The 25,607-nt window shown below is 59.1% G+C and overlaps 1 protein-coding gene across 1 annotated transcript; it reads left to right on the top strand.

The window, feature by feature from the left end:
* Window positions 1-258: 258 nt before the first annotated feature.
* On the top strand, window positions 259-5,757 carry LOC122239265 (translation initiation factor IF-2-like). Its single transcript, XM_042987757.1, has 3 exons — window positions 259-406; window positions 818-1,033; window positions 4,790-5,757. Exons 1-3 carry the CDS (start codon window positions 259-261, stop codon window positions 5,254-5,256), a joined length of 831 nt encoding a protein of 276 aa, XP_042843691.1. The 3' UTR covers window positions 5,257-5,757.
* The last annotated feature ends 19,850 nt before the right edge of the window (window positions 5,758-25,607 follow it).

Here is a 25,607-nt window from a genome sequence, read left to right as displayed (position 1 = left end):
TCTGTGGGCGGGCAAGCCAGGGGGTGACCGTTATCACCGGGGAGGTCAACACGGGCTCTCCTGTCCGGGGTCCTGAAACGCATCCGAAAATCCTGGAGACGCGGACGGCCACACTGCCTTGTCCTCTCCCCATTCCGGGAGCGTGCGGCACCCCGACCTGAGCCAGTGGGCATAGTGGCCCCCAAGACCAGGCAGCGCCCCCCTCTCCCCACGAGGCTGCTCCTCACACCGGAACCAGCCCTGCCCCAGGCCAGGCAGATGTCGGGGACCTGGTTAAGGGCAGCCCTCCCGGGGTCGGCAGACGGCCCCTCTGTCCGGGCTCCTCTGACCAGCCCCGACCGGCTGCGGCCACCGCACCTTCCCGCTGATGGGACTCGGCCACAAGGCGCGGTCTGCGACTCAGAATGTGGGCTCGAACCCGGGTCCCCCCACCCCCGGCAACAGGCACTTGTAAGATGTGGGGTAAACGGAGGCTCAGCCCGGACGCTCGGCCTGGACAGCCCTGGGCAAAGCCTGGGAATCCGCATTCTGGAAGGACCCCGAGAGGCTCCGGGAGGGCTGGTGGCTGGCGGGGGGATTTGGAAGAGTCACACCTCGGTGCCGCCGGCCGGGGTTCTTCCTCACATGCTTCCCGATTGGGCCCTGTGCCTGGCAAGTCGCTTCCCCGTCCTGGCGCGGAGCACAGTCCCCCTCAGCCCAGACCTGGTCCTCGGTCACGCAGGGACTCTCACCGAGGTTACAGGGGGCGGGATCGGGGCGTTTCCTTCCTTCCTGCTGCCGCCACCGAGTCAGGCCTCCCTTGTCCCTGCAGAGTGAGCTGTGAGTCATGCAGATGCCGTTCGTCCCCTCCCTCACCTGGCAGCTCCCGGAGCCACCCAGCCTGTGCCAGGCACCGTGCAAGTCACAGGGCGACGACACACAGGCTCCCGTCCCCATCCCTCCGGGGCCTCCCAGCTCCGCGGGAGAGGCGGACCAGCAGACGGGCCGTTAGCACACCCCAGGAAGTGTGCCAATGGTGACGGGGACAGAGAGGGTGAGCCCACTGCCCACCGCCCACGGTCATTCTTTGTGTCCGCCCGCCCCCCCACCTGCCCCCACTACCCACTGCCCGCCCCAACCTGCACCCACACGGAGGTATTACTTCCCACCTTCCTCAGCCCCGTACACGTTCCTGATTCCTCCTGGGTGGCCGTCGCACAACGGTAGGCACCCCACAGGCTTCCAGAACAGTCTAAAGCCCTTTGTACTGCAGGACCCCCACCAATCCCTGCCGGTCTGCTGACCCTTTCGGTTTGTTTTCTCAGCCGTGTCCTCGAGTCTCCTCGAGTAACCCTAAAACCTGCAGAAATCTTGGCTTTCTCGAAAGCCCAGGGCCTCCTCGTGCTAATCACTCACTGAACACGAGCCACTGACGGCCACGACTGCCCCTCCCCCCCGAAGAGAGCAGAACAGCAGGTGGAAAGGGCACAAAAGGTGGGACGCACACTGAGGAAGACGCTCAGGGCAGGGGGTGGGGTGGAGGGCTCAGCACCACCACCCCCCCGGGGCCACGCCAGGGGACAAGGCTGCCACGAAAGCTCTCAGTAGCTGAGGGTAGGCACTCACACCCAGAGCACCGGAAGATCCCACGGCGATGGTGCTCGGGAGGCCATGCCGTCAGGACGGCCCCCACGGGCGCAGGTGCACCTGCGTGTGGTCCGGCCGCAGGGGGCTTCCGGCCTGGGAGGAAGACGGATACGGCCGCGTGCCACAGCCACTGGACGCGGGCCACTCAGCTCTAACACAGCCTCTCTCTGCCTTAATTCCCAGATCACAGGCAGCTTCTCTTTGTTATCTGGCTTCTAGTCTTCCTGATCCGGGAACACATTTATCAGACTCACTTTCTTCCCCCTCGACTCTTACACCAGCATTCTGCGGCTCACGCACCAGGCTTTGGGTTATCATGCGTCCTTCTTTAGAAGACCGACCCAAGGGAGCTCTCCAACGAGCTAAGACAACTATAACCTCAGTGTGGCACCCAGCCCCCGGTCCTGATCCCGGCGGAGCCCCGTCTCAGCGACCCCTGGCCCTCCCGATGGGCTCAGGCCCAAAGCCAGCATCGGCCTGAGCTCTGTGCACCTGTCAGGACAGGACGGACTCTCCTCCAGCCACAAACGGTCCCCAGATTCCAGGCGCTCAAAACACTCTCTCCTCCACGTTCCGTGTCCACAGCGAGTAAGCGAGGGCCCGTGCTCCGCGTCACCTTCCCTCCGGGACTCACGCTGAGGGAGCAGCCACCTTCTAGGGCTTTCTCTATCACCGGAGCAGAGGGGAAGGGAGGACGCGGTGAGGTCCTCTTAGAGCTTAGAGCTCCCACAACGTCTCTCCAGCCAAGCAAGGCGCACGGCCGCGCCTGATGTCACGTAAGCAGGGAAAAGCGACCCTCCACGTGCCCAGAAGGAGAAAGAATCAGAATGTTTATGAACAGAATGAAGAACCACACCACATACACTGCTTATTACCTTTTGGAGAAACCCAGTTCCTAGATGCAATACGACAAGTTTAAAATATGTGTATTTTCGACGCTTCAGGTGGCCAAGATGTATGTTTCTAAAATATATCTGGCCTTCATCCACAGACCCTGAAAACGCCTCAGAGCCATAAAGGTGGAGTGGGTATCATGTCATTAATGAAGGTGACTTTGGACCCCACCCGAGGGCTGTGGCTGGTTGCCAGGAGGACCAAGGGTGTTATTAGAGGCTTGGACCAATCTGCAGGGAGGGGAGAAGGGCTGGAGGCTGAGTCCACGGCCACTGGCCGAGTCAGTCGTGACCATTTACCAACGAAGCCTCCGCAAAACCTGAGAGGAGGGCTTCCTGGCCCCCTTTTCAGACAGCTTCCACGTTTGAGGGACCAGGCTGGGCCCCCAGCCCTCGGAGGACAGACGCTCCTCTGTTTGGGCCCTTGCCCTCCGCAGCTCCTCTGCTGGCCGTTGATTCACATCCTTTCTCATATCCTTTAATAAATGGCAAATGGGAAGCGTTTCTGGGAGCTGCTCTGGCAAATTAATTGAATGCAAGGGGGAGGCGGTCGGAGCCTCCAATCTGTAGCCGGTCAGCCGTGTGAGGCACACGGGACAGCGGGGGGCTCACCACCTCTGTCTGAAGGGGGGAGGGGGCTCACCACCGCGGTCTGAGCAGGGAGGGCGAGCCGGGTCCCGTGGGACGGAGCCCTCACCCTGTGGGATCTGACGCTGTCTCCAGCAGCCAGGGTCGGAAGTGAACTGAATTCCCAACACCCTGCAGGTGTCCAGGAGCTGCCTGTGTGGGGGGGGCCCCAACGCCCCCGACGCTGGAAATCTAAAAAGACTAGTTAACGACACTAACTACTTTAAACGTTTTCTTACGGGGAGCCAGGCAGCGCTCTAGACGCTGGAGATACAGCAGCAAATAAATGCCGGCCCCCGCCTCCCGAGAGCCACACGTAGTGGAATCATCCAGCTGTCATCACTCGGGCCAAATGACCTCCTCCTCATTTCTCATCCATCCAGCCAGCATCTGCCAAGCACCTCGTCACCCGCTGGGCACTGTGCTAGTCTCAGGAGACGCAGGGTCAGGGTCCCCGGGGGCTCACGTTGCGGGGACACGGCGAGCCATCAAGAAGGATGGGTGCCAGTGACACATCCGTCACACAGGATAAGGTGACCACAGTATTGTATTTCAAGCGCTCAGAGAGAAGACGTGCCTCGTTCTAGAGAGAAGCCTTTTCCAGTGATTCTCCAGCTATGTTCTGGGGAGCCATTCGGGGTTCCGGAAGGGGGCTTCGGGAAGTCCCGCTGCGTGAACAGGCTGCCACGTTCCTCCCCACTCTTCACTCCGTTTCGTGTACTTACCGTCATAGAAGGTTCGATTAAAACCGGGGGGACTGCTGATCTGATGTGATGCTCTCTCGTTTCGTACGTATGAAAATAAACGCGCCGAAGAGTTACGTCCCCAGGCTCATACGACCCCTGAGCAGCACTCCTGAGGCGGGCCGCTGACCTCCACGGCACTCTGTCCTTCCTTTTCTTTTTCTTCCTTTCTTTTCTGATTTCAACGGACACAGACTGCAGGTAAACTCCAAACACTAAGATCCAAACGTTCGTGGGCAAAGCTAATCAGGGAGGCTTTAAGGACATGTTTGCAGAGGAATCTGGACCCTTTTCCCAGCTGGTTTGAGAGCGGGCGTCACCACCGGGCAGGAGCAGAGAGCAGGGCCGTCCCCTGCCTTCTCGTCCTCCGCGGGCCACGTCCCTGCCCTGCAGGCACAGTCACAGCTGCAACACCAGTTTCCGCTTCACGTTTTGTCAGGATTCGAGAAAGGGTGCATGTCGGCCATCGTGGGTGAGAAAACCCCAGGCGGGTCCTGCGTGCCGTGGACGGAGGCGGGACCGACCTCCTGACCTCTGTGGAGCATGAATGTTCCAGAGGCAGCGTCGGAGAGTTGGTGAACACGGAGGCTTTCAGAAGCCGGAAAGCCTCATCAGTGTTGCCCGCAGCCCTCGACAGGGAAAGGAAAGGGCTCCCTCCTCTTTGTCTGTCTTCCAAGTACTAAGTGCGCTAGCTTCCTCACCAAACTCATCAGAAATGCAAATAAACTGTTTGATCTGCTCCCTCTCTGGCAACTGACAATTTATTTTCACACAGTCCCCGATATACACAAATCTCACACACACGCACCGTAAGAATCAGACCTGATTTACCAGACGCTGAAGGTTTTCCCTCCAGACGCCAGTAAGCTAAGAAAACCTCTAACTGCTCTCTTTCTGCAGATTCGCCTCTGGCTCCTGCTCCAGCCTCCCGTGCTGCCCGGGAAGGCGGCCCATCCCCGGGGCTCGGGGGTCGTGCGACTCTCCCCACAGTGCCGGGAACCTGCCTCTCCCTCACTCTCTTCTCTTCACCGCTTGAGATACCGCAGCCAGGCTCTCGGGGAGCCGGCGGCCCGGGGCTCATTCCAGAAGACCTCTGTGGCCATAGCAGGGCGCTGCCCTCCACCTACAGGGCAGGCTCCACGGGTGTCGTGGTTCCCGAAAAGGGGAGGGAAGGACCTTTTACCGACCCCCTCCGTCCCAGGGAGGTGAGGAACCGGAGCCTCACTGGCCTCATGAGCTGCCGCCAGGCTCCTGGCCTCTCTTCGCGTCAGGCGACCAACCACAGCCGGCTCAGCCAGAGCAAGAAGCCTGCCCCCTCCCAGGGACCCCACGCCACCCGCGAGAGAACGGGGGTCGCAGCTTCTTAGGATAGGCCTCTATTGTTTACAGCGGAGACTCTGGGTTCTTCCCCTCCTCTCAGGTCTTCGCCCAACGTGTGCACAACAGTTGAACACAGGGACGCTCTCCCCGCAAAGCAGCGCTGATGGGGCGCTGTGACAGGTAAGCGACTCAAATGCCACCGCACCGGCAGCTCCCGGCACCCCGGGGAGCACACAGGCGATGGCTCCGGCTGGACTGGACGGCGGGGAGCACGACTGCTCGCTCAGGCGGGGCCGGCGGGCGGAGCAGGTAGGGGAGCCAGGGTGCACGAATCAGACGGCAGACGAGCGCTGGCTCGGCCACCCGGGCCCGGCTTCGGTGTTTCCCGGCAGGTGAAGGGGCACACCAGATACCCCGGGAACAACGAGGACCCCGTTTCCACCGCAACGTGACTGGACATCCGGACTTAAGACGTGGACGGCCCCGGCCGGCCCACCTGGGGTTGGTCCCGGCTTTCCGGCTCACTTTGCGCCCGGAGGGGTCAGGCTGTCTGCACACATAGCTCATAAAGTTAACCCTCAAAATACCGTTTCCTACAAGCGGATTTTCGGCCGTGAAAACTTGCCCCAAACTGCACGGTCGCTTCCCCTGTTCCCCTTCCCGGATCCCTGATGTCTCCGCCAGCTTTGGCCGAGCCCCGCACCCCCCCACCCCCGCCCCAACACCTCTGCCACCGAGCCCAGGGCGCAGCGCCCAGGCCCGCAGAGCTCAGAGCCCGGCGAGGGCAGGGGGCGCGCCCCGGGCCGGGCGGACACGCACACACGCGCACTCACGCGCACACACACGCGCGCACACACACACACGCACGCACACACACACACACACACACACAGACACTCCCGTGCGCCCCCGCCCCGCGCGTCCCGGGCTCTCCGAAGTTACCTCCGAGGCCCCCGCGGGGCTCCCGCTTCTCTCCGGCGGCGCGGCGCTCGGCCTCCAACGCCGCTTCTGGGGAAGGCTCCGCGCCCCCCGGCCCCGCTCACGGGCAGCCCGGGGTGGGGGTTGGGGGGGGGGGGCCGCGCTCAGCCGAGCGGCGCCCCCCGGGCTGCGGGCGGGGCCGGGGCGGGCGGGCGGCGGGCTGGGGCGCGCATGGCCCCGGGCGGCCCCGGCCCCGGTCTTTTGTCTCGGGCTGGGGGCGCAGAGCCGCGCGGGGCCGGGGAGCCGGCGGCGGAGAGGCCCGGCTGGCGGCTCGCGGTCGCCCGCCCCGGGGCGCGCAGCGGGCGGGGCGCAGGGGCGGTGACTGCGCGCACCCCGGGGACGGAGGGGCGGGCCCGGGGAGGGGCGCGGCCGGAGGCTGCGGCGGGCGGGAGCGGGCGTGCGGGCGCAGTCGGAGCTCGGTCCCGGGTCGCGGCCGCCGCGCCGGCGGAGAGCGAGCCGAGGCTGCGCGCTGGAGGCGGCCGGGCGGCGGGAGCAGGGAGCGGGGTTCGCGTCTCCCCGGGTCCCCCGAGCTGAAGGTGACCGCGCCCCCGGGGCCGAGCCGGCCTGAGCGGAGTCCTCGCCTCTCCGCCCGGTGCCCCCGGCTCGCCCCTCCCGGGCCTCCGACTCCGCAGTCTGTGGCGAGGCCGCGGCCAAGTGGTCCCTCCGCTCGTTGATTTTCCCTCTTGGCCGGTCTCGGCTTAATTGGTACCCAGATTGGCGACTGGAGGTCATGTGACCATCCCGAACACACACACACACACACACACACACACACACACACACACACACTCGCCCGGCGAACCAGGCGTGGGTTTGCAAAAGTCAGATTGGGCGCAAGGATGGGCACCGGCAGCCTTTGGCGAGTCGCCCTGTGCGTCGCAGTGGGGCTGAGACGCAGCTGCTGCCTCGGGTGCCACCGTCTCTACAGACCTGTCCCTGCGGCTGGCCAAGCTCGCCTTGAAAGCCTTCGGGTCCCCTCGGCAAGAGAAGCGCCAGAAAAAGTCGTTTCAGGCCCATGCGATCCCGTTTCAAAAGGAATGTAAAACCCCCATGGAGTGTCGGTCCCTGCGCGGGGACAGGGCCCTCTCCGTGGGCCGCAGGCGGTGGCTCTTTCCGGAGCACAGCCAGGATGCCAGTGCGGCCTTTGCTACCTGTGGTCTGAGCCCGGGGCAGGGGGGGGGGTACGGGACGGGGGGGGGCACGCATATCCCACCGGCCTCCCCTCCGGGCGCCCTGCCTGCCTGTGGCTCCCGCAAGGCTCTAAGAGTGAACCTGCTGATAATGAACGGACACTTCAAATAAGGTCTGATCAGGGTGAGCCGGGCGGGCGGCTTGAGTTTCCCCAAGCTCCTCGCTGCGGGAGTTTTTAAATCACCTGCCTTTGGTATCTTTTCTCCGGGAGGTACAAGCCCCTTCTGTGGAGGAGACAAGGGGACTCCAAGGCGGAAGATGCGAGTCAAGTTTGTGCGGTGCCTTCCACCTGCTCAGGGACTCACAATTGGTGCCAGCACTGCCTCGGGTCTCTGGTCCGAACACCGTCTGTGACAAAGAGAGGCGTAATCCCAGAGAATACCGTGTCAGGGAAGGAGTCTGGTGATACCTAGAGATCTGGAGACTCTCTGGCCCCTCGAGTTCAGGTGATTTCAGACCCAAGCAAAATACAGATCTATTTCTCAAAAAAAAAAAAAAAAAAAAAATGAGGACGGGGGTGCCGTGTGCAGCAATTGGGACGGGGGCTGTGCCAGGCCCCTGTTCCCTTCTCCAGGTCGTCCTTTCTCGTTCTTCCTAGGGTTTCTCTGTGAAGGGCCACCACAGAGGTTCCGGGAGGAAAAATGAGCCCAAATCTGCTTTTTTCTCCACCAGTTCAGCCGAGGCAGGCTGGACGTTTATTTAATTTCTTTCTTCTCAAAAACCGTTTTGGAAACCAACGTCTTAAATTTAAAAAGGCGTAAAATGAACATGCAGATTATAGCTCTCTGACCCTAAAAATCCCTGGATTGCAGCCAGGTGTTTGCTAGGGGATGTTCACAGTCACAAAGAACTCAGCCGGTGGTGCTCTCCCCCCCTCCCCCCCCCCCCCCCCCCCCCCCCCCCGCTCTTGATTTCCCTAAGACGGTCCCAGACTCCCCCCACCCCCACAGGCCTTCACAAGCAGTCCCCCCACTTCCTGTTTGGCTACTAAGCCCTCCTCAGGAGAGACACAGGTGCCCTCAGCCAGGCGCTGTCCCCCACGACGCTCTGGGAAGAGATACCCCCTTTACTTTTCTGGGCGCACGGCGCGTAGCCCTGTGCCCACCGCATCCCACCCACCTGGGGGAGTCCTCACCGGCAGACTCACTCCTCTGCACCACCCCCAGGGCCAGAATGCTACCAGACCACCCCCACCGTTCGTCCACGGACCCAAAGCATAAAGGCTGGGGAGAAATGAGGAATGCATGCCTTCGTCGCCCAGGATAAGCAAGGCTTTTAATTTCGTTTGTTTATTTTTTGGTGTGGGGAACAGGAGGAGACAAGGGGATGAGACGGGGGCGGGGCAGGGCACCTGACATGGAGACAGCAATGGAATCAGCACCCAGAGACCATCCGGCTTTCAGCCGCCACCCCCATTCCCGTGCGTCCCTCCCAGATCCCCACGTGTCACCTACAACACCGCTCAGACCCAGGTGAGGCCCCAGGATGGAATGGGCGGGGCAGCACTGAATTTGGGATCTGGAGACAGGAGTGTGGACGTCTGCTCGGTGATACAAGCCAGCCGTGTGGACACAGACAAAACCCTGCAACACGTGGAATGTTGCTTTTGCTTCGGCTTAATGTCTGGGCTGAAGAACATGGAACGGAATTCGAGCTTGGTTATGAACCCCAATAAATCCGTGGGGATCCATGCGACCCAGTCTCAGCGCAGTATCCCACTCAGGGAAACATAGTCCAGCAGCCGAAAGAAATCTATCCTTAATCCAGTAGTTTATCTGAATTTCTCAAGGACAGCGTCTTCCTCTCTCGTCATTCCTCACCTCAGTTATTTCAGAGCTTTTCTCTCTCCCATACCCTCCATATCTCTCTCAGACCCCCATATCTCTCCCACACCCTCCATATCTCTCCCAGGCCCCCGTATCTCTCCAGGACACCCATATCTCTCCCACACCCTCCATATCTCTCCAGGACCCCATATCTCTCCCAGACCTTCCATAGCTCTCTCAGACCCCCATATCTCTCCCACACCCTCCATAGCTCTCCCAGGCCCCCATATCTCTCCAGGACACCCATATCTCTCCCAGACTTTCCATAGCTCTCTCAGACCCCCATATCTCTCCCACACCCTCCATATCTCTCCCAGGCCCCCATATCTCTCCAGGACACCCATATCTCTCCCATACCCTCCATATCTCTCTCAGACCCCCATATCTCTCCCACACCCTCCATATCTCTCCCAGGCCCCTGTATCTCTCCAGGACACCCATATCTCTCCCATACCCTCCATATCTCTCTCAGACCCCCATATCTCTCCCACACCCTCCATATCTCTCCAGGACCCCATATCTCTCCCAGACCTTCCATAGCTCTCTCAGACCCCCATATCTCTCCCACACCCTCCATAGCTCTCCCAGGCCCCCATATCTCTCCCACACCTTCCATATCTCTCCAGGACCCCCATATCCCTCCTGGACTCCCATATCTCTCCCAGACCTTCCATAGCTCTCTCAGACCCCCATATCTCTCCCACACCCTCCATCTCTCTCCAGGACCCCATATCTCTCCCACACCCTCCATATCTCTCCAGGACCCCATATCTCTCCCAGACCTTCCATAGCTCTCTCAGACCCCCATATCTCTCCCACACCCTCCATAGCTCTCCCAGGCCCCCATATCTCTCCAGGACACCCATATCTCTCCCAGACCTTCCATAGCTCTCTCAGACCCCCATATCTCTCCCACACCCTCCATAGCTCTCCCAGGCCCCCATATCTCTCCCACACCTTCCATATCTCTCCAGGACCCCCATATCTCTCCCAGACCTTCCATAGCTCTCTCAGACCCCCATATCTCTCCCACACCCTCCATATCTCTCCAGGACCCCGTATCTCTCCAGGACACCCATATCTCTCCCAGACCTTCCATAGCTCTCTCAGACCCCCATATCTCTCCCACACCCTCCATATCTCTCCCAGGCCCCCATATCTCTCCAGGACACCCATATCTCTCCCATACCCTCCATATCTCTCTCAGACCCCCATATCTCTCCCACACCCTCCATATCTCTCCAGGACCCCATATCTCTCCCAGACCTTCCATAGCTCTCTCAGACCCCCATATCTCTCCCACACCCTCCATAGCTCTCCCAGGCCCCCATATCTCTCCCACACCTTCCATATCTCTCCAGGACCCCCATATCCCTCCTGGACTCCCATATCTCTCCCAGACCTTCCATAGCTCTCTCAGACCCCCATATCTCTCCCACACCCTCCATATCTCTCCAGGACCCCATATCTCTCCCAGACCTTCCATAGCTCTCTCAGACCCCCATATCTCTCCCACACCCTCCATAGCTCTCCCAGGCCCCCATATCTCTCCCACACCCTCCATATCTCTCCAGGACCCCGTATCTCTCCAGGACACCCATATCTCTCCCAGACCTTCCATATCTCTCAGACCCCATAGCTCTCCTGGACCCTCCATATCTCTCCCAGACCCCCACATCCCTCCTGGACCCCCATATCTCCCGTAGGAAACATTGTTTCTGTTTCTGTTTCTGCCCCTTCCCCCGCTGCTTTATAAGATCTCCATATTCGCCGTCCTCCCTCTAGAGGGGAAGGGCGAACCGGTCAGAATCAGGCTTCCCTTTTGTGACAGAGGTAGCGAGAAGCCTGTGAACACTCATGCAAGAGCACCTTAGGGCCCATCATAACTAGGTCTCCTCTGGGCACGTTTTAAAAGGCCCTCCTGAGTATTAGGAAAGGCGCTGGGTGTGGCAGCAGCAGACAAGCCTCTTGTCTCCAGCTCCCCCTCCCCCCCCCACCGTCCTGGTTCACTTGACACGGCTTGGACCCTCTGCTGAGCTCAGTCTCACCTCCTAGAATTGGGTAGGATCCTTTGGGGGGTCATTGTGAAGCCTGAGTAGATGCAAAGTGTAAGTCTCATAATTGGCAGGTGTTTGTGGCTTTTAAGGTGACACAAGAGAGAAGGAAAGAAGAAGAGAGAAAGAAAGAAAGAAAGAAGGAAAGAAAGAAAGAAAGAAAGAAAGAAAGAAAGAAAGAAAGAAAGAGAAAGAAAGAAAAGAAAGAAAGACAAGAAAGAAAGAAAGAAAGAAAGAAAGAAAGAAAGAAAGAAAGAAAGAAAAAGAAGTGAGGAAGGAAGGGGAAGGGAAGGAAAGAAGGAGAGAGGGAGGAGGAGGAAGGAGGGAGAGGGGAAAGGATGGGAAGGGAGGAGGGGAAGGGGAAGGGAAGGAAAGAAGGAGAGAGGGAGGAGGAGGAAGGAGGGAGAGGGGAAAGGATGGGAAGGGAGGAGGGGAAGGGGAGGGACGAGGGGAGGGGAGAGGGAGGAGGGCAGACGGCCATCTTGGGCATCTAGGCAAACGCCTGAGTGGACCGATGAGCGGGGAGTTGAGGCCCAAGAAAGCTGTCCCCCACCCCACCCCCGGGTTGCAAGTCCCAGCTGCAGTCTCCTTCTTGGAGGAAGTGTGGCTCTGCTGGCTTGACAAAATGGCGGCACCAGGAGCCAACAAGGCCATGCTGCTGGCCCGGTGCTGTCTCTGACCCTGAGCCATCCAGGAACCCCGTATCTTGGTCCCGTGTACCCCAGGCTTGTCATCTGCCAGCACAGCACTTACGGCCCGGCCCTGACCCTGGGGCTCCCTGGATCCCATCCTCCTAAACTCGCCTGTCCTGGGTCACATCTGAGGACTCCCAGAGACGCACATGGCACAGAAATGAATGTCCGGGGTCATTTCAGACCCTGGTTTCCGAGCTGCAGGAGGGGAGTGGCCTCTCCCGTCTACGGCCCAAGGAAAGCCTTTGCGACACACCGTCCCTTCCCAGGCCAATCTCACCAGGGGCAGGGCTTTGGGGCACAGAAACAGGCTTCTGAGACAACGTGGGGTTGGTGGGGTGCAGAGTCACCGTGCGTCCCTAACCACGTGGCTGTGGGCTGCGCGGGGGGAGGCTGTCGTAGCAGATTCCGACCACGAAAACGAGGCCGGGAGGAGCTGTAAACCGGATCTGAAACCAGACCTGAGCTCTTGTGAATCCTGGCTCGGTGTCCGCAGCGGGCCGCTGCCCAAACCTCCGGGAATGCTGTGTGTCGGGGGAGGGGGTGCTCAGAGCCCCGCCCTGCTGCCTGGGAGCCTCCCGGGATGAGGCTGGAGACCAGGGGCCTCTTCAGACCGAGGTGAGCCCGGCAGCCCCGTGGTCGTCTCCGGAAGGCTGGGTCCCAGGCTGGACGCGTCCCGGTTGTATTTGGACCTCGGATGCCACGCCTCTGCTTTGCACGTGGCCCCTTCCAGGCACAGGCTCCCGCTGGGGTGTCTGGCAGGTGCGGAGGACATTGGTCATTCTGTGGCTGCCCAGATTCTAAATTCTCTTCTTAGTTTGGAGAAAGTTGCCATTTTGAACCCTCAATGTCCCCTCTCCCCCCCCAACCCCTGGCGGACGGGGAGCGGGTATTGGCCAACCCAGGGCTCCTGCCCGACGCCATGAGTCTGAAGCCAAAGAATCTGGGGGCGGTTTGGAGACCGTCCCACCCCTGGCTGGCGTGTGGCATCCGGGGCGCCACGTGGGAGCGGCGTGACTTTGTGACTGCTTACGTGGGAAAGTGCGGCGAGAGTCCCCAGCGGGAGTCACTAGACCTTTCTGGGTCTCTCCACGGCACCCGGGGGATTCGGGAAGCCTGACCCCTGGAAGTGCCCGGGACATAGCAGGGGCTCAGTGTTGGTCACACAGTCAGGCGTCCCTGCAAACACTGCGGAACGTGAGTCTCATCCATTTCCGGAATTTCACCCGGGCGGCCCCCAGCCCGACTTGACGCTAACCCCACAGCACGCACCTCGTGCCGGGCAGCGTGGATTTGGTTTGCGTGATCTGCTCTCTTGCCGAGGCCGGACAGACAGGGATGGAGCCACGGCCAGGGCAGGGAAATGACCTCGCCGAGGCCCCCCAGAGAGCGGGCCTTCCCTCAGGCTGATGCAACACGGTCCCGGCTAGACCGAGCTTCTGACAGAACGTGGTTCTAGGTCCAGCGTGCCTGAGGACACCGCCCGCCAGGACAGAACTCGATGGAAAAGAGTATTTGCCAGAAGTCCATTTATGCCGCCCCGAGGTGGCCGTGCTGCGTGGGCTGTTTTGTGATCGCGGCAGGGCCGGCCTCTCGTTCTGAGATCCCAGCGTTTCCCTGGCGGTACCCGGATCCCTGAGATCGACAAAAATATTTTTAGGGGTTGGCAAACGGGCACGCCTGCAGGTTTCCCCTGAAATAGCCCTCTCCTGTATCCCGTCAGGGATGCCGGGTTACCGGATAACCTGACTCATCCAGAATCGCCTACCAGCTAAGCAGAAGACACAGCCTCGTTAGCACCGGATCGCAGGGAGGAACGCATCTGTTTATTCCGTGAAAACGCCAAGGGCCACGATGTGCCAGGCCCTCTGTCGGCTACGCCGGAAAGCTGAGACGTCGCCAAGTACCCATGAAGAAGCTACCGCACGCCGGGCACGTACTCTGAGACTGACCTGACTTCAGCCTCACAAAAAGCCTCTAAGGCAGGGAATGCCGCGATTCCCATTTTACAGATGGGAAATCAGAGAGCAGAAAGGTTTCATTACTTCTCCAGGATCACGTAGCTATAGGAGCCCGAGCAGGGAGCTGGCCCGGGCCGTCTTCTCTAGAACACGGTCCCCTGGTGCGTGTCTTTATGCTACAGAGATGAGTGGCACTGGGCTCCGAGAGCCTCGGGGCCCAGGGGAGGGACAGGTGCCCAGAACGTCCTTACAGCTCACAGGGTGGTCAGTGAGTACAGAGGGGCACGGGGATACTCAGGAGGCGGCTAGGCCATCTGAGGGTCACAGCGCTGTCACCTTGCTTATTGTCCAAGGAATTGCTTCTTTTCTTTTTTGGAGTGCGTCACACACACAACAGCACAAAATTTTACAACGTCCAAAAGGTACCAACGAGTCACCCTGTCTAGAGACACCTGCCCGACCAGTGTCTTCCTCCAGAGACAGACCATACAAGGAAAAGTGGATCGGTGTTTCTTATTGCAAAACAGCGACATTCTGCACACGTTATCTCGCACGCTAATTGTTTTCACCACCAAGATATTTTGGAGATCACTCCATGTCGGTACTTGTAAGGCTCCTTAGTCCCTCCAGCTGAACTTTCACCTCAAGATACACGTAGATTTGCCTGGTAGCTGGCTTGATCTTTGCACGGTTGCATCGTGTTCCGTTGTACAAATTACCTTAATGTATTTCATGAGCTTCTACTACACACCCTGAAGAACAAACACCTGCAGGAAAAATCCTTAAAAGTAGAGCCAATGAGTCAAAACGTGACTGTACCTTCCTGATATTAAAAATTTACCCTCCGGGGTGCCTGGGCGGCTCAGTCGGTTAAGCATCCAACTCTTGGTTTCGGCTCGGGTCATGATCTTACGGTTTCGTGAGTTCGAACCCCGCATCGGGCTCTGTGATAATAGTGTGGAGCCTGCTGGGGATTCTCTCTCTCTCTCTCTCTCTCTCTCTCCTTCCCTCTCTCTCTGCCCCTCCCCTACGCACGCTATCTCTGTATCTCTCAAAATAAATAAACACACTTAAAAAAAATTCACCCTGCACTGAGGTTATACCAGTACATACTCTGAACAGATCAGAAAAAGTTATCTGCATGATTTCGATTTTTTGGACAATGTGACATTTTCTTCATGGCCCCACTGAAAGTCAGATTCCTTTCTCGAATTTCTGTTTGCCGGACAGAGTTCAACATATGTCAGCGCGCTTACCGTCTAAATGCGTTTGGATCTCCGGTGCCTGCTCCCCTCTCTGACAGCGACCCAAGGGAGCTTTCTTGGTGGCGACACGCCTTTCTCTGTCCACACCCCCTCCCGGCCCCACAGCACCGCTCTGTGAAGGTTGACCCCGGATTACTTGGGGCAGAGACATCCAAACGTCACCTGCCCGCTTCGGGATCAAGGCTGCAGCCTGGTTTTCTCCTCTTTCCGTCTTCCCCGCTCGCCTTTGTCGACTCTCTGAGTCTCTAAGTCACCTGCTTTCAGGATTTTGTGTCCAAGCCGACGCGCACGCGTGAGAACCGCTCGCACAGATCAAAAGGACACCTGTCGTAGTTTCAATTCTGTGGTCATTTCGAGTCAGGCTTCCTATTACCCTTCCGTTCACTACATGCCTGCGGCTTCTTCGCATCTGGGGGGGCAGATTTTGATGATTTTCAAAGATGGCGGTGTCTGCGGCCCACCTTTGTGGCCGTAACGGACCCAACCACCCACTCTTTGGACGGTGCTCCGTCACTCCCGTCACCACGTCGCTACCACGCCACTCCCTTAGGGTCTCCCCTCTGCACGCTCTTCCTCTGCCAAATACTGGCTTTTACACACTTACCTTTATGTCTTTAAATACATTTCCCCGCTATCCAGAAGCACGACGTTCCCGGGACACCTTCCAAACCCAGAATGCTGTAAAACAAAAATGCAACTGCTGTTAATTTAGGTGGGGAATGGGTGTCCCCAGACGAAAAGAATAAGCTCTCCTCCCTGTTCCCATACCTTGGGACACACCTCGCTGATGGACGCAGCGCACGAGCGGAGACAAGCACAGATGCTCCCAGAGGGTCCAGGGCTCTGGAGGCTGGATGCCAGGTGCTGAGTGTGGTTCTAGGGAAGGGACTCGGGGGCTGCTCGCAGCTAGGGGGCACTCGCGGCTGGGGGGACACTAGCGTCTGGGGGGCATTCATGGCCGGGGGACACTCACGGCTGAGGGGGCACTTGCACCCAGGGGGGCACTCACGGCAGGGGGGGCACTCAGGCTGGGGGGCACTCACAGGTCGGGGGGCACTCAGGCTGGGGGCACTCACGGCTGGGGGGGGGACACTGCCTCTCTAACGGCTCACTGCAAAACCAACACTGAGCACTACTTTCTTTTTGCTGTGTTTCGCTTTTGTCTTTCTTCATAAAGGCCGAAGTCCTCTTTGGGGTTTCCTGGTGGCAGAAACAGGCACTGAGGCCGAGTCTTTCACAAACAGAAAGTGGCGTGACGCCAACTTCTGCAAGATGGGGGATCCACGCGCATCTTCATTACTTGATCATCAGCTTTAAGTCACGTCAACCCCCTGCACCCCTCGTCCCAGTCACAGGTTTTGTTGGAAACATAACGTGCGTGTGGCGTGCGCACTCTCGTCCGTGCGTGGAGCGTCACCAGGGGGCCTGGCAATAAACGGACCTACCTCGCCGGTCTTGTTGTGGACGGTGACTCCGTTCGTCTCTTGCGTAGCTAAATTTCATCGTCGAGCCGTCTATGTTTATATGGCAGAATGTTACTCGGCCGTCAGTCCCGCCACCCGCAACGACGTGGATGGCTCCAGAAGGTACGACGCTAAGTGAAAGAAGTCGGTCAGGGAAAGACAAACGCACAGGATTTCGCTCATATGTGGAACTTAAGAAACAAAACAGATGAACAGAGGGGAAGCGAAGGAAAAATGAGATAAGATAAAACCAGAGGGAGGCAAACCGTAAGAGACTCTAACGATGCAGAACAACTGAGGCTTGATGGCGGGGGGAGGGGCGCTAGGAGGGCACCTGTGGGACGAGCGTGAGCGCTCGGGGTTGTATGTAGGTGACGAATCACTGGCTTCCACTCCCGAAACCAGTATTACACTACACGTTAACGAACTAGAATTTAAATTTTTAAAAACGTAGGAAAAAAAAGAATGCCGTGTGGAAACCACACACCCTGTGTTCTTAAATATTAAATATTTTTCTCTTGCTTTTACGCTCGGCAACAGCTTAAAGCCTCTTCCATGAAATCCTCAGCCATCTTCTCTCTTGGAGCACCTTACTGGGAACTGCTCTGCTGCCTTTTGGACTGGGTCATTTTCTTAAAGAAGCTTGAGACCAGCTGGTATTTCTTCTTTTCATAAGTGATTAATCTTTTCACCTGGCTGCTCAAAGGATTCTTCCTTCCTTATTCCTTTCCTCCTTCCCTCCTTCCTTTCCTCCTGCCTTCCTTCCCCCCTCCTCCCCTCCCTTTCCTCCCTTCCTCTTCCCTTCCTCCCTTCTCTCCTCCCCCCTCCCTTCCCCCTCCCTTCTCCCCTCCCTTACCCCCTCCTCCCCTCCCTTCCCCTTCCTTTCCTCCCTTCCTCCCTCCCTCCTTCCTTCTCTCCTCCCCCCTCCTTCCTCCCCTGCCTTCCCCTCCCTTCCTCCCTTCCTTCCTTCCTCCCTTCTCTCCTCCCTTCCCCCCTCCTCCCCTCCCTTCCCCTTCCTTTCCTCCCTTCCTCCCTCCCTCCTTCCTTCTCTCCTCCCCCCTCCTTCCTCCCCTGCCTTCCCCTCCCTTCCTCCCTTCCTTCCTTCCTCCCTTCTCTCCTCCCTTCCCCCCTCCTCCCCTCCCTTCCCCTTCCTTTCCTCCCTTCCCCCTCCCTTCCTCCCTTCCCCTTCCCTCCTTCCTTCCTTCCTCCCTTCTCTCATACCCCTCCCTTCTCCCCTCCTCCCCTCCTTTCCCCTTCCCTTCCTCCCTTCCCCCTCCCTTTCTCCCTCCCTCCCTCCCTCCTTCTTTCCTTCCTCCCTTCTCTCATCCCCCCTCTTCTCCCCTCCCTTCCCCCTCCCTTTCTCCCTCCCTCCCTCCCTCCTTCTTTCCTTCCTCCCTTCTCTCATCCCCCCTCTTCTTCCCTCCCTTCCCCCTCCCTTCCTCCCTTTCTCCCTCCCTCCTTCCTTCCTTCCTCCCTTCTCTCCTCACCCCTCCCCCTCCCTTCCCCCCTCCTCCCTTCTCCTCCCCCCTCCCTTCCTCCTTCCCTCCTTTCTTCCCTCCTTCCTTCCCTCACTCCCCCGTCACTTTTAGCAGACACTATTTGTTGCTGATAATGTATCAATGGTTCCCGGAACCCAGTGTATACCTTTGGTCTGTAAGTTCAAACCTTCTTTCATTTCTGGAGAGTTTTCATAAATTAGATCTGGAAATGTCTCCTGGCTCGCCCCCCTCCTGGTTTCCCTCCCTCCCTCCCTCAGGCCTGCCTTGCCAGCCCCCTCCGTGTGCATCGTGTGCATCGGCCTCTTTACCTCCCTTCCCTTCCCTGGTCTGGTCCAGGGAGTGCTCTCCCCTCCCCATGTCCCCTCTGTGTCCCCTCCATGTCCCCCCCGCGTCTCCCCCCATCCCCTCATGTCCCCCCACGTCCCCTTGCTCCGTCCCACATCCACTCGGAGCCTCAGCTGCACACAGGCGGTCCCTCTGTCCCGTGGCTGAAGCCACCACTCACACTCAGTGGTGTGTGCCCAGTGGACAATCCTGGCCTGCGGTTCACGGCCTCCACGCAGGACCCCTTTCTCATCCCAGGCCAGTCCCCGCGGGTCTCTGGCTCCCAGTGAAATCCAGTGTCTGGATATTTGACGGCTGTCCTGGGCAGGGGACAGAAATCTCCAAGGATGCTCCCCCTCCCCGTCCCCGCTCTTCCTGTCCCTGTCAAACGGGGTTCAGGGACATTCTCCCCGACCCTCTGCTCCAACACAAGGATTTTTTTCCTCCTTGGGGGCCTCCTCCACCCCCTGCTTCAGGGCCTTGCACCGCCTAGGGGAGCCCTCTCCCCTCCATTTCCTCCTGGCTTCCTCAGGGACGGGCTCTGTTGCGGATGTCCGCTGGGGGTCCAGCCTAAGAGTAGTCACCCTCCCCACCCCTGCAGCTCAAGGTCCAGCTGACTGCCCTCCCCACGGGGCCACCCTGGGGCCAAGGCCGCAGGGACCGGCAGGTGCGGGTGGCCCGGTCTGGGACCTGGGGTGAGCAGGCCTGCATTTGGGCCTGTCTGGGTGCTCGCCCCAGGTCCCCAGGCCGCAGCCGCCCCGGCTGGTGCTGACCCACAGCGGACCCACCCACCACGGCACAGACACGGAAACTGGAAGACGCATTTATAAATTCTACAAAAGCAGCTTCCTGTCTGTTGAATTGAATGATAAACAATTTGGCTTATATTTTTGTGCATCTTCTTGTGCAAATCAGTAATTTGATTTTACTGCATAAAAGTATGGGTTTGGGCAAAGTGGGGTCAACAACAAAACCCAGCAAACAGCAACTGGCATCTCACACTGCAGAGTCTGAGGACGGCGTTTCAGGGAAATGTCCAGCCCTCCCCGGGGATGCTCCGCGAGGCCAGCGGCGGAGGGGTGGGGACCCCGGCTGAGGGTGTAACACTGGGGGAGTGAACAAGGCTGAGAGCCATGCGCGAACGGTGGGCCAATATCAGCAAGAGGGCCTGTGCTAGTCCGACAAAACTGGGGGCCACGGGCAGATGCCACCAGCAGGGTTTGGAGCGGGGGCCAGAGCGGCAGCGGCCAGCGTGGTCAGGGGCAGCCGACAGCGAGACGGTGGGGTCCAGCGGTGGCTTCAGCCCGCCCGCCGTTACTGTCTGTGTGCAGCAACCACCGCCGGTTAAAGGGCGGTGAAGGGGCCGGCGCAGCGACAGCCAGCCTCTGCCTGCATCAGGGGCGTTATGGGCGTCGGACGAGAAAATGAGATATGAAAACCCTCCGGCAGAATCCAAAGGCAGCATTATCATCGGTGTTTGATTGGGTGTGGCGGATGCATTATTCCACGTCGCAAGTCTCCGGTGAATCCAGGCGCTTAAGGGACAGCGAGTTCCCGAGCCCTCGTCAGCGAACGCCTGTTTCGACAGTTCGCTCCTGGCGCGGAGATGCCCGCAGAAGGCTCACCGCAGGCTCCAGCCAGCCCGTCCTCAGAGGTGAGCCGGGCTCCAAACTCCCGGGATGCTGCTAGGAGCGGTTATCACAGGAAGCCCACGGCCTGGCCCTTTGTTTGTTTTCTTTTGCATTTACTTAGTCAGTCACTTATATTTTCATTATCTGAAAGAACGAGGGTAAAAGAAACACACGAATGAAGCAGGCTTGCCTCCGAGCTCTGTATTTGTTACCAAGCTTCTTCTAAACAACAGTGTTCGAGTCGCAGGGGCTTTGCAGAGACGGCACAAGAGATGCCCACGTACCCTAGACTGGATTCCACCTGCTGCTACCATCTGACGTTAACACGGTTCACCCGTCACGAGCGACGACCTTGCGTTGATGCGTCCGTACGAACTCCGGTCGCCCAACATCTTCCGGGCCTCCGCCGTCTGCACCCACTGCCTTGATCTGTCCCAGGACCCCCTGTGGACACTGCCTCGCATTTACCCGCCGTGTCTCCTGGGGCCGGGACGGCTTCTCAGACCCTCCCCCCCCTCGTTTGGGATGCCCTTGGCAGTTTGAGGCGGGTCAGTATTTTGCAGACTGTCCCTCACTTGGGTTTTCCTCATAGTTAGACGGGTTCTGGGTTTGGGGGGAGGCAACCACGGAGGTGAAGTGCCCTCGGCACACATCAGACCGCAGGGACCTACCGCCCGTCCGGCGCATCACCGTTGCTGCCACTTTGGTCACGTGGGTCACGCTTCTCCACCGCAAAGTCGCCCTGTTTTTCCCCATTTCTGAACCATATTCCTTGGAAGGAAGGCGCCACGTGCATCCCACACCGACTTCTTCCAGATAACAGACGAACGCAATTGCCTTTTCTCCCTCGCTTCTTTACCTCCTCGGTGCACGCTGAAATCGCTGCGGACCCCCGAGTATTTATTCCAGCGTCGGGGAACGTCCCGGCTCGGCTGCTCCAGCCGTGGCCACCGGCAGCTCCATCCGGGGCCCCCGGACTTCCGGCCCACGGATCCGGGGGAGAGGTTGTCCCGGGCCACCGAGGGGTCATCTGTGACAGCAGCGTCACGGGGTCACCGCTCCAGTTCCGCGCGGAAGCTCCAGCTGTGCCTCACTGCTTCCACCCTCGGCCCCACGTCCCTGCCAACCACGCACGTGACCGCGTGCGTACGTACGCACACGTCTCACTACCGAGATGCTACACCCGTATGCGGACACACGCGTATATACCTGTGCGGACACGCACATAGATTAGCAACAAAATTGCTTTATTGTCAAACAGGTGCTTGCATAGTGATAAAGCTTAAATGTACACGGGAATTACACTTTACCAAAGGCCTTAAGAGCTCCTGCGGGCTCGTCCGCTACTTGAAACATCTGACCTGCGCTCGCGTCCAGCGGCGTCCTTCACCAAGACGGGATTCCGTGTTTTCACCAGGGCGACTTTCCAGCCACGAGGCGCACTCGCGGACTCACACGGATAAAAGCCGCCCACTCCGTGGGGTCCTCCCAGACCCCACTCCGGCGCCTCCACCTGGCAGGACCCCCAGCCCACCCCCGTGGGCACCCCCCCAGCCCCCACCCCGATGCCCCCACCCCGACGCACACCCCCCCAGTCCCCACCCCGGTGGGCCTTCCCAGCCCCGTCTTCAGAGACCCTCTGTGTGCACTTCCCGCTACCCCCCACGTATCAGGACCACGGGGTCGTTTGGGAACATTCCTCATGGATCCCATCTCTTCCCTCCTCCGGTTACTACAGGTGCCAATGAGCGGTCTGTGCCCACAGGACACACGGGGGTGGGTGTAGGTCGCCCCCTGCAGAGCAACGAGAACATCCTGTCTTAGCTCCGTTCTGTGCGTATGTGTTCAAAACATTTTGTTTTAAATCTTCATTACCTAGGCTTTTAACATCAAATGTATGGTTGTTTCCTTTTCCATTATAATGTCCTTGAGATTTCCAATTTAATTAAAACTATCTTTTAAAAGCTATCTTATGAATTTTTTTTTAATTTTTTTTTTTATTTTTGAGAGAGAGAGAGACAGACAGAGCACAAGTGGGGGGGGTGGCAGAGAGAGAGAGGGAGAGACAGAATCCGAAGCGGGCTCCAGGCTCTGAGCTGTCAGCACAGAGCCCGACGCCGGGCTCGAACTCACGAACTTCGAGATCATAACCTAAGCTGAAGTCGGACTTAACCGACTGAGCCGCCCAGGCGCCCCTTGTAAAAATTATTCTTAATCGCACAATTAATATGTGAAATTCACGCTTGATTCTTTTTTGTTTCCTCCTAGTATCTTTCTGTTTCCTGCTGGAATGTATCCTGTAGCTCTCCCTTCCGGGGAGTCTGTGGAGGTAAACTGATCGGAGTCCTTATAAAAATGCCTGCATGTCACCCCCCAGTCGGATGATGACGCACCGAGAGGACATTCAAGCAGCAAACACACCCCCTCCTCCCCCAGCACCTTGTAGACTTCCTCTCTCACCCCGGGCTGCTGGGGTGAGCCTGATTCTCATTCGGACGTCGATATTCTGCCTGTGTTTTCTGGGAGTTTGGAGAATTTTCTGTCTACGTCCTTGCAGCTGAAATGCCACACCGCACGGCCGGCTGTCGTCACGGACTTGCTCCTCAACTCCCCCTACGTGGCAGGTGTGCGGACCACGGTCTGTCCACAGTTGGACGAAACGCCGCGCTCTCGTGGTTCCCCGATCCCGCGCCCCCGCCCGGTCTACGTATTCTCCGCCTCTCACGCTGCAGTTAGATGGCTGCTTCCGTCTCTGGACTGACCCCTCGCGTCCCTGGACGTTTCCTTTCTACGACCCGCACCTCCCTCCTCTGCGGTCTGGGAGGACGCCTCACTTCAGCCTACGGCTCACTCACAACCCTTTCCATCCGCTATTCAACTCAGTCCCCGGGGACTTGATTTCAGCGTTTTGCTGTTAGTCGCAAGGTCTTTGGTGTAAACGTCTTTCTGGTGTCACAGGTGCATCTGCTCTCGGCGGGGCTGGGGGGACAGGAAGGCCCCTCGGCACAGGGCGGCGCGCACGGCTGGCGGGCGGAGAGGCACAGGTGCGCCGCTGGGGACGCGGCCGCCCAGGGCCCAGTGGAAGGTCGGCTCCCCCCGATAGTGAGTGCTTCCCTCTTGGTTTAAATAGCAGGGGAGGCTGTTCTGAGTCATGTGATGGCTTCGGAGACTTGCAGGACCACAGGAGTCACCGGCGGCCCCTCCCGGCTAGTTAATGCCACGTCATCAGCGGGTCTGAGGCTGTCCAGTCCCTTGTTGTCCAAATACCACCAGGGAGCAGGGCTGCTGTGCCTCCCAGCTCCCTAGCAGCCCGTCCCCACGTCACGGCCCGTCCCCAGGTCACAGTCCGTCCCCACAAGGGTGAAAGAGTCACACCACATCCAAAGCCACAGCCCAGCCAGATGGGTCACCTTAGAATCGTCTTCCCTTGTTGGGACACAATGTCTCTTTTGCAGGGGACTGGCTTTCCCCGAATGTTTACTGGCTCTTCCCCGTGCCCGGTCCTGCTGGCCGAGGTCTGGCCGCTGACCTGCCATCTAGGAGAAGGGGACGGACCCCCCCCCCCCTGCTGCCCCACAGAATGCGTGGTGCCTGCTGGAGCCAGGCCACATGGCTGGGCTCAGGGCATCTGGGCGCAAGCGTCCCCTGTCCTCTCAGGGGCCGCTGGCCTTCCCGGTGCATGTGCCTACAATCACTCTTCCCGCAGGAGAACATTCCTGCTGCCCGGAGAGAGGGGAGACCGTTTGCGTGGGGTCAGCCCAGCCGTCAGACCCCCCCCCATCCCCGATTCTGGTCCCTCCGTTCTGAGCCAGCACCCACCCGGTGTCCCGAGGCTGCCCCCCCTTCCCGAGCCAGACCTCCAGGGCCCTTCCCGGATCCTGGACCGCGAGTATCCAGGGTTGCTTACGTGCGAGGCAGCACGGAAACAAGTTTACACCGAAATATTTTATCTAAATAACATCGGGGCCTCTTATCAGCTTTTCTGCTTGACTTTGGACAAATAGTTTCATCTCTCCGATTCCCATCTCTTCGGCGGCAATTGAAGGATCCCACGAGATGATCTGTAAGTTCTTTCCACCTGAAACCCTGTATTTACACATCAAATGCGCGGTGTGACTGCCACAGCCAGGCTCCCCACCCCCACATTCCCGCAAACACCCAGCCTCCCACGGTGACCCCCAAGGACAGCCAGCGACCCGTCCTGCCCCGCTCGACCCTGCCTTCGCCCCTGGGTTTACCGTAAAACCTCGGTAACTTGGATGACACTAATATCGAATGTGTGATCATCCCGTGGCTGGACCAAAGTTTATCTTTGTTTCCACGGAAAGTGCAGATAAACGGGGTCAACAACACTCCCAAACCCGTGTTCGAAATCCTGAAGAAGGAGCTGTTCCTCAAGTCCCTGCGCGCATTTTCGACACACGCATTTACATCCACCAGGAACCAGCTTTTAACCCACAGCGTAAACACCAGATGGCCTGGCGGCCGGGACTCTCGTCTGCGTTACCCCGGCTCCTTTCCCGTGGCCCCAACGCATGCCCGCCCCACACTTGAGAACGGGAAAAATCCCGTGCCACGCAGCAGAGCGCGTGACCCACACTGCAGCGGAAATGAGGCGGTGACACAGGGGACTCGGGTCCTGCAGCACCAAATGGAGAATCTGTAACCACGGCGGCTGCGGCCGGTGGAAAGGGGACGCGGGAGGGGGGACGCAGAGGGAGGGGCCTGCACCCTCACAGAGGGGCCTCCAGCCCTTTCAGGTGGGCACGTACCGCCCACGGCCAGACGCAGGACGCCATTTCTGCAGGAAGCCTCGCAGCTTTGGGGGAGGACCCTGTCTTCAGGATCCACGCATTTTACGGTGCCACAGACGGCGCCACGGCCTGAGCCACGGGTGCACCGGCTGAGACATACCACGCCCGGAAGCAGACATGTTAACCGGTAGGTAATAAGACGCACCATCCCGCGATGCCTGGAAGTCACCTCCAGTTTAATAGACGGACACTTAGAGTCTCGTAAACTGTGTATTTTACATCCTTGCCACTGTTAAAGAGAAGCAGATGAACTCACTGGGCCCCGGAACGTCTGCGGCCCAAACCCTTGCGTCCGGAGTGGGCAGAAGAGAAGAGCAGCCCCCGCCAGGAAGTCCGCCAGGAGTGACCTTGCGCAGAGCACATCAGCCCTCTGCGCGGGAGGACTCCGCCAGGCGAGCCGACTGAAGCTGCCCCGTGCTGCAAACGTGGCACCTGGTGGCTGTTCACCTAAAGAGACACTTTGCGATTTCCTAGGAAGATGGGGGTCTCCCAGATTCCCCTGAGAAAGGGTTCATCGTCACGGGTGTCACGAGGCACCCTGTATCCAGCCTGGGGCTGACAGAGTGAGGATGAGGGCGGTGAGGAGGGGTGTGCACGGCACAACTAACCGTCCCTCAAACCGCATGCTGGGGGCGGACCCTCCTGAGCCAAGAAGGTGAACCCACAGCGCCCCTGGTGGCCAGCGTGCTGCCTGTCTGTC

This window comes from Panthera tigris, chromosome B3, assembly GCF_018350195.1.
Source record: "Panthera tigris isolate Pti1 chromosome B3, P.tigris_Pti1_mat1.1, whole genome shotgun sequence".
Lineage (NCBI taxonomy): Eukaryota > Metazoa > Chordata > Mammalia > Carnivora > Felidae > Panthera > Panthera tigris.
The sequence above is the reverse complement of the archived record's forward strand: the minus strand, read 5'-3'. Positions and strand labels throughout refer to the sequence as shown.

Bases quoted from the DNA above. Each gene is read 5' to 3' on its own strand.
- LOC122239265 (XM_042987757.1), top strand. From the start codon at position 259: ATGTCGGGGACCTGGTTAAGGGCAGCCCTCCCGGGGTCGGCAGACGGC. The intron at 407-817 runs GTGGGCTCGAAC...CTGCAGAGTGAG, and splicing joins CGCGGTCTGCGACTCAGAAT to CTGTGAGTCATGCAGATGCC. The intron at 1,034-4,789 runs GTGAGCCCACTG...CTCTTTCTGCAG, and splicing joins TGGTGACGGGGACAGAGAGG to ATTCGCCTCTGGCTCCTGCT.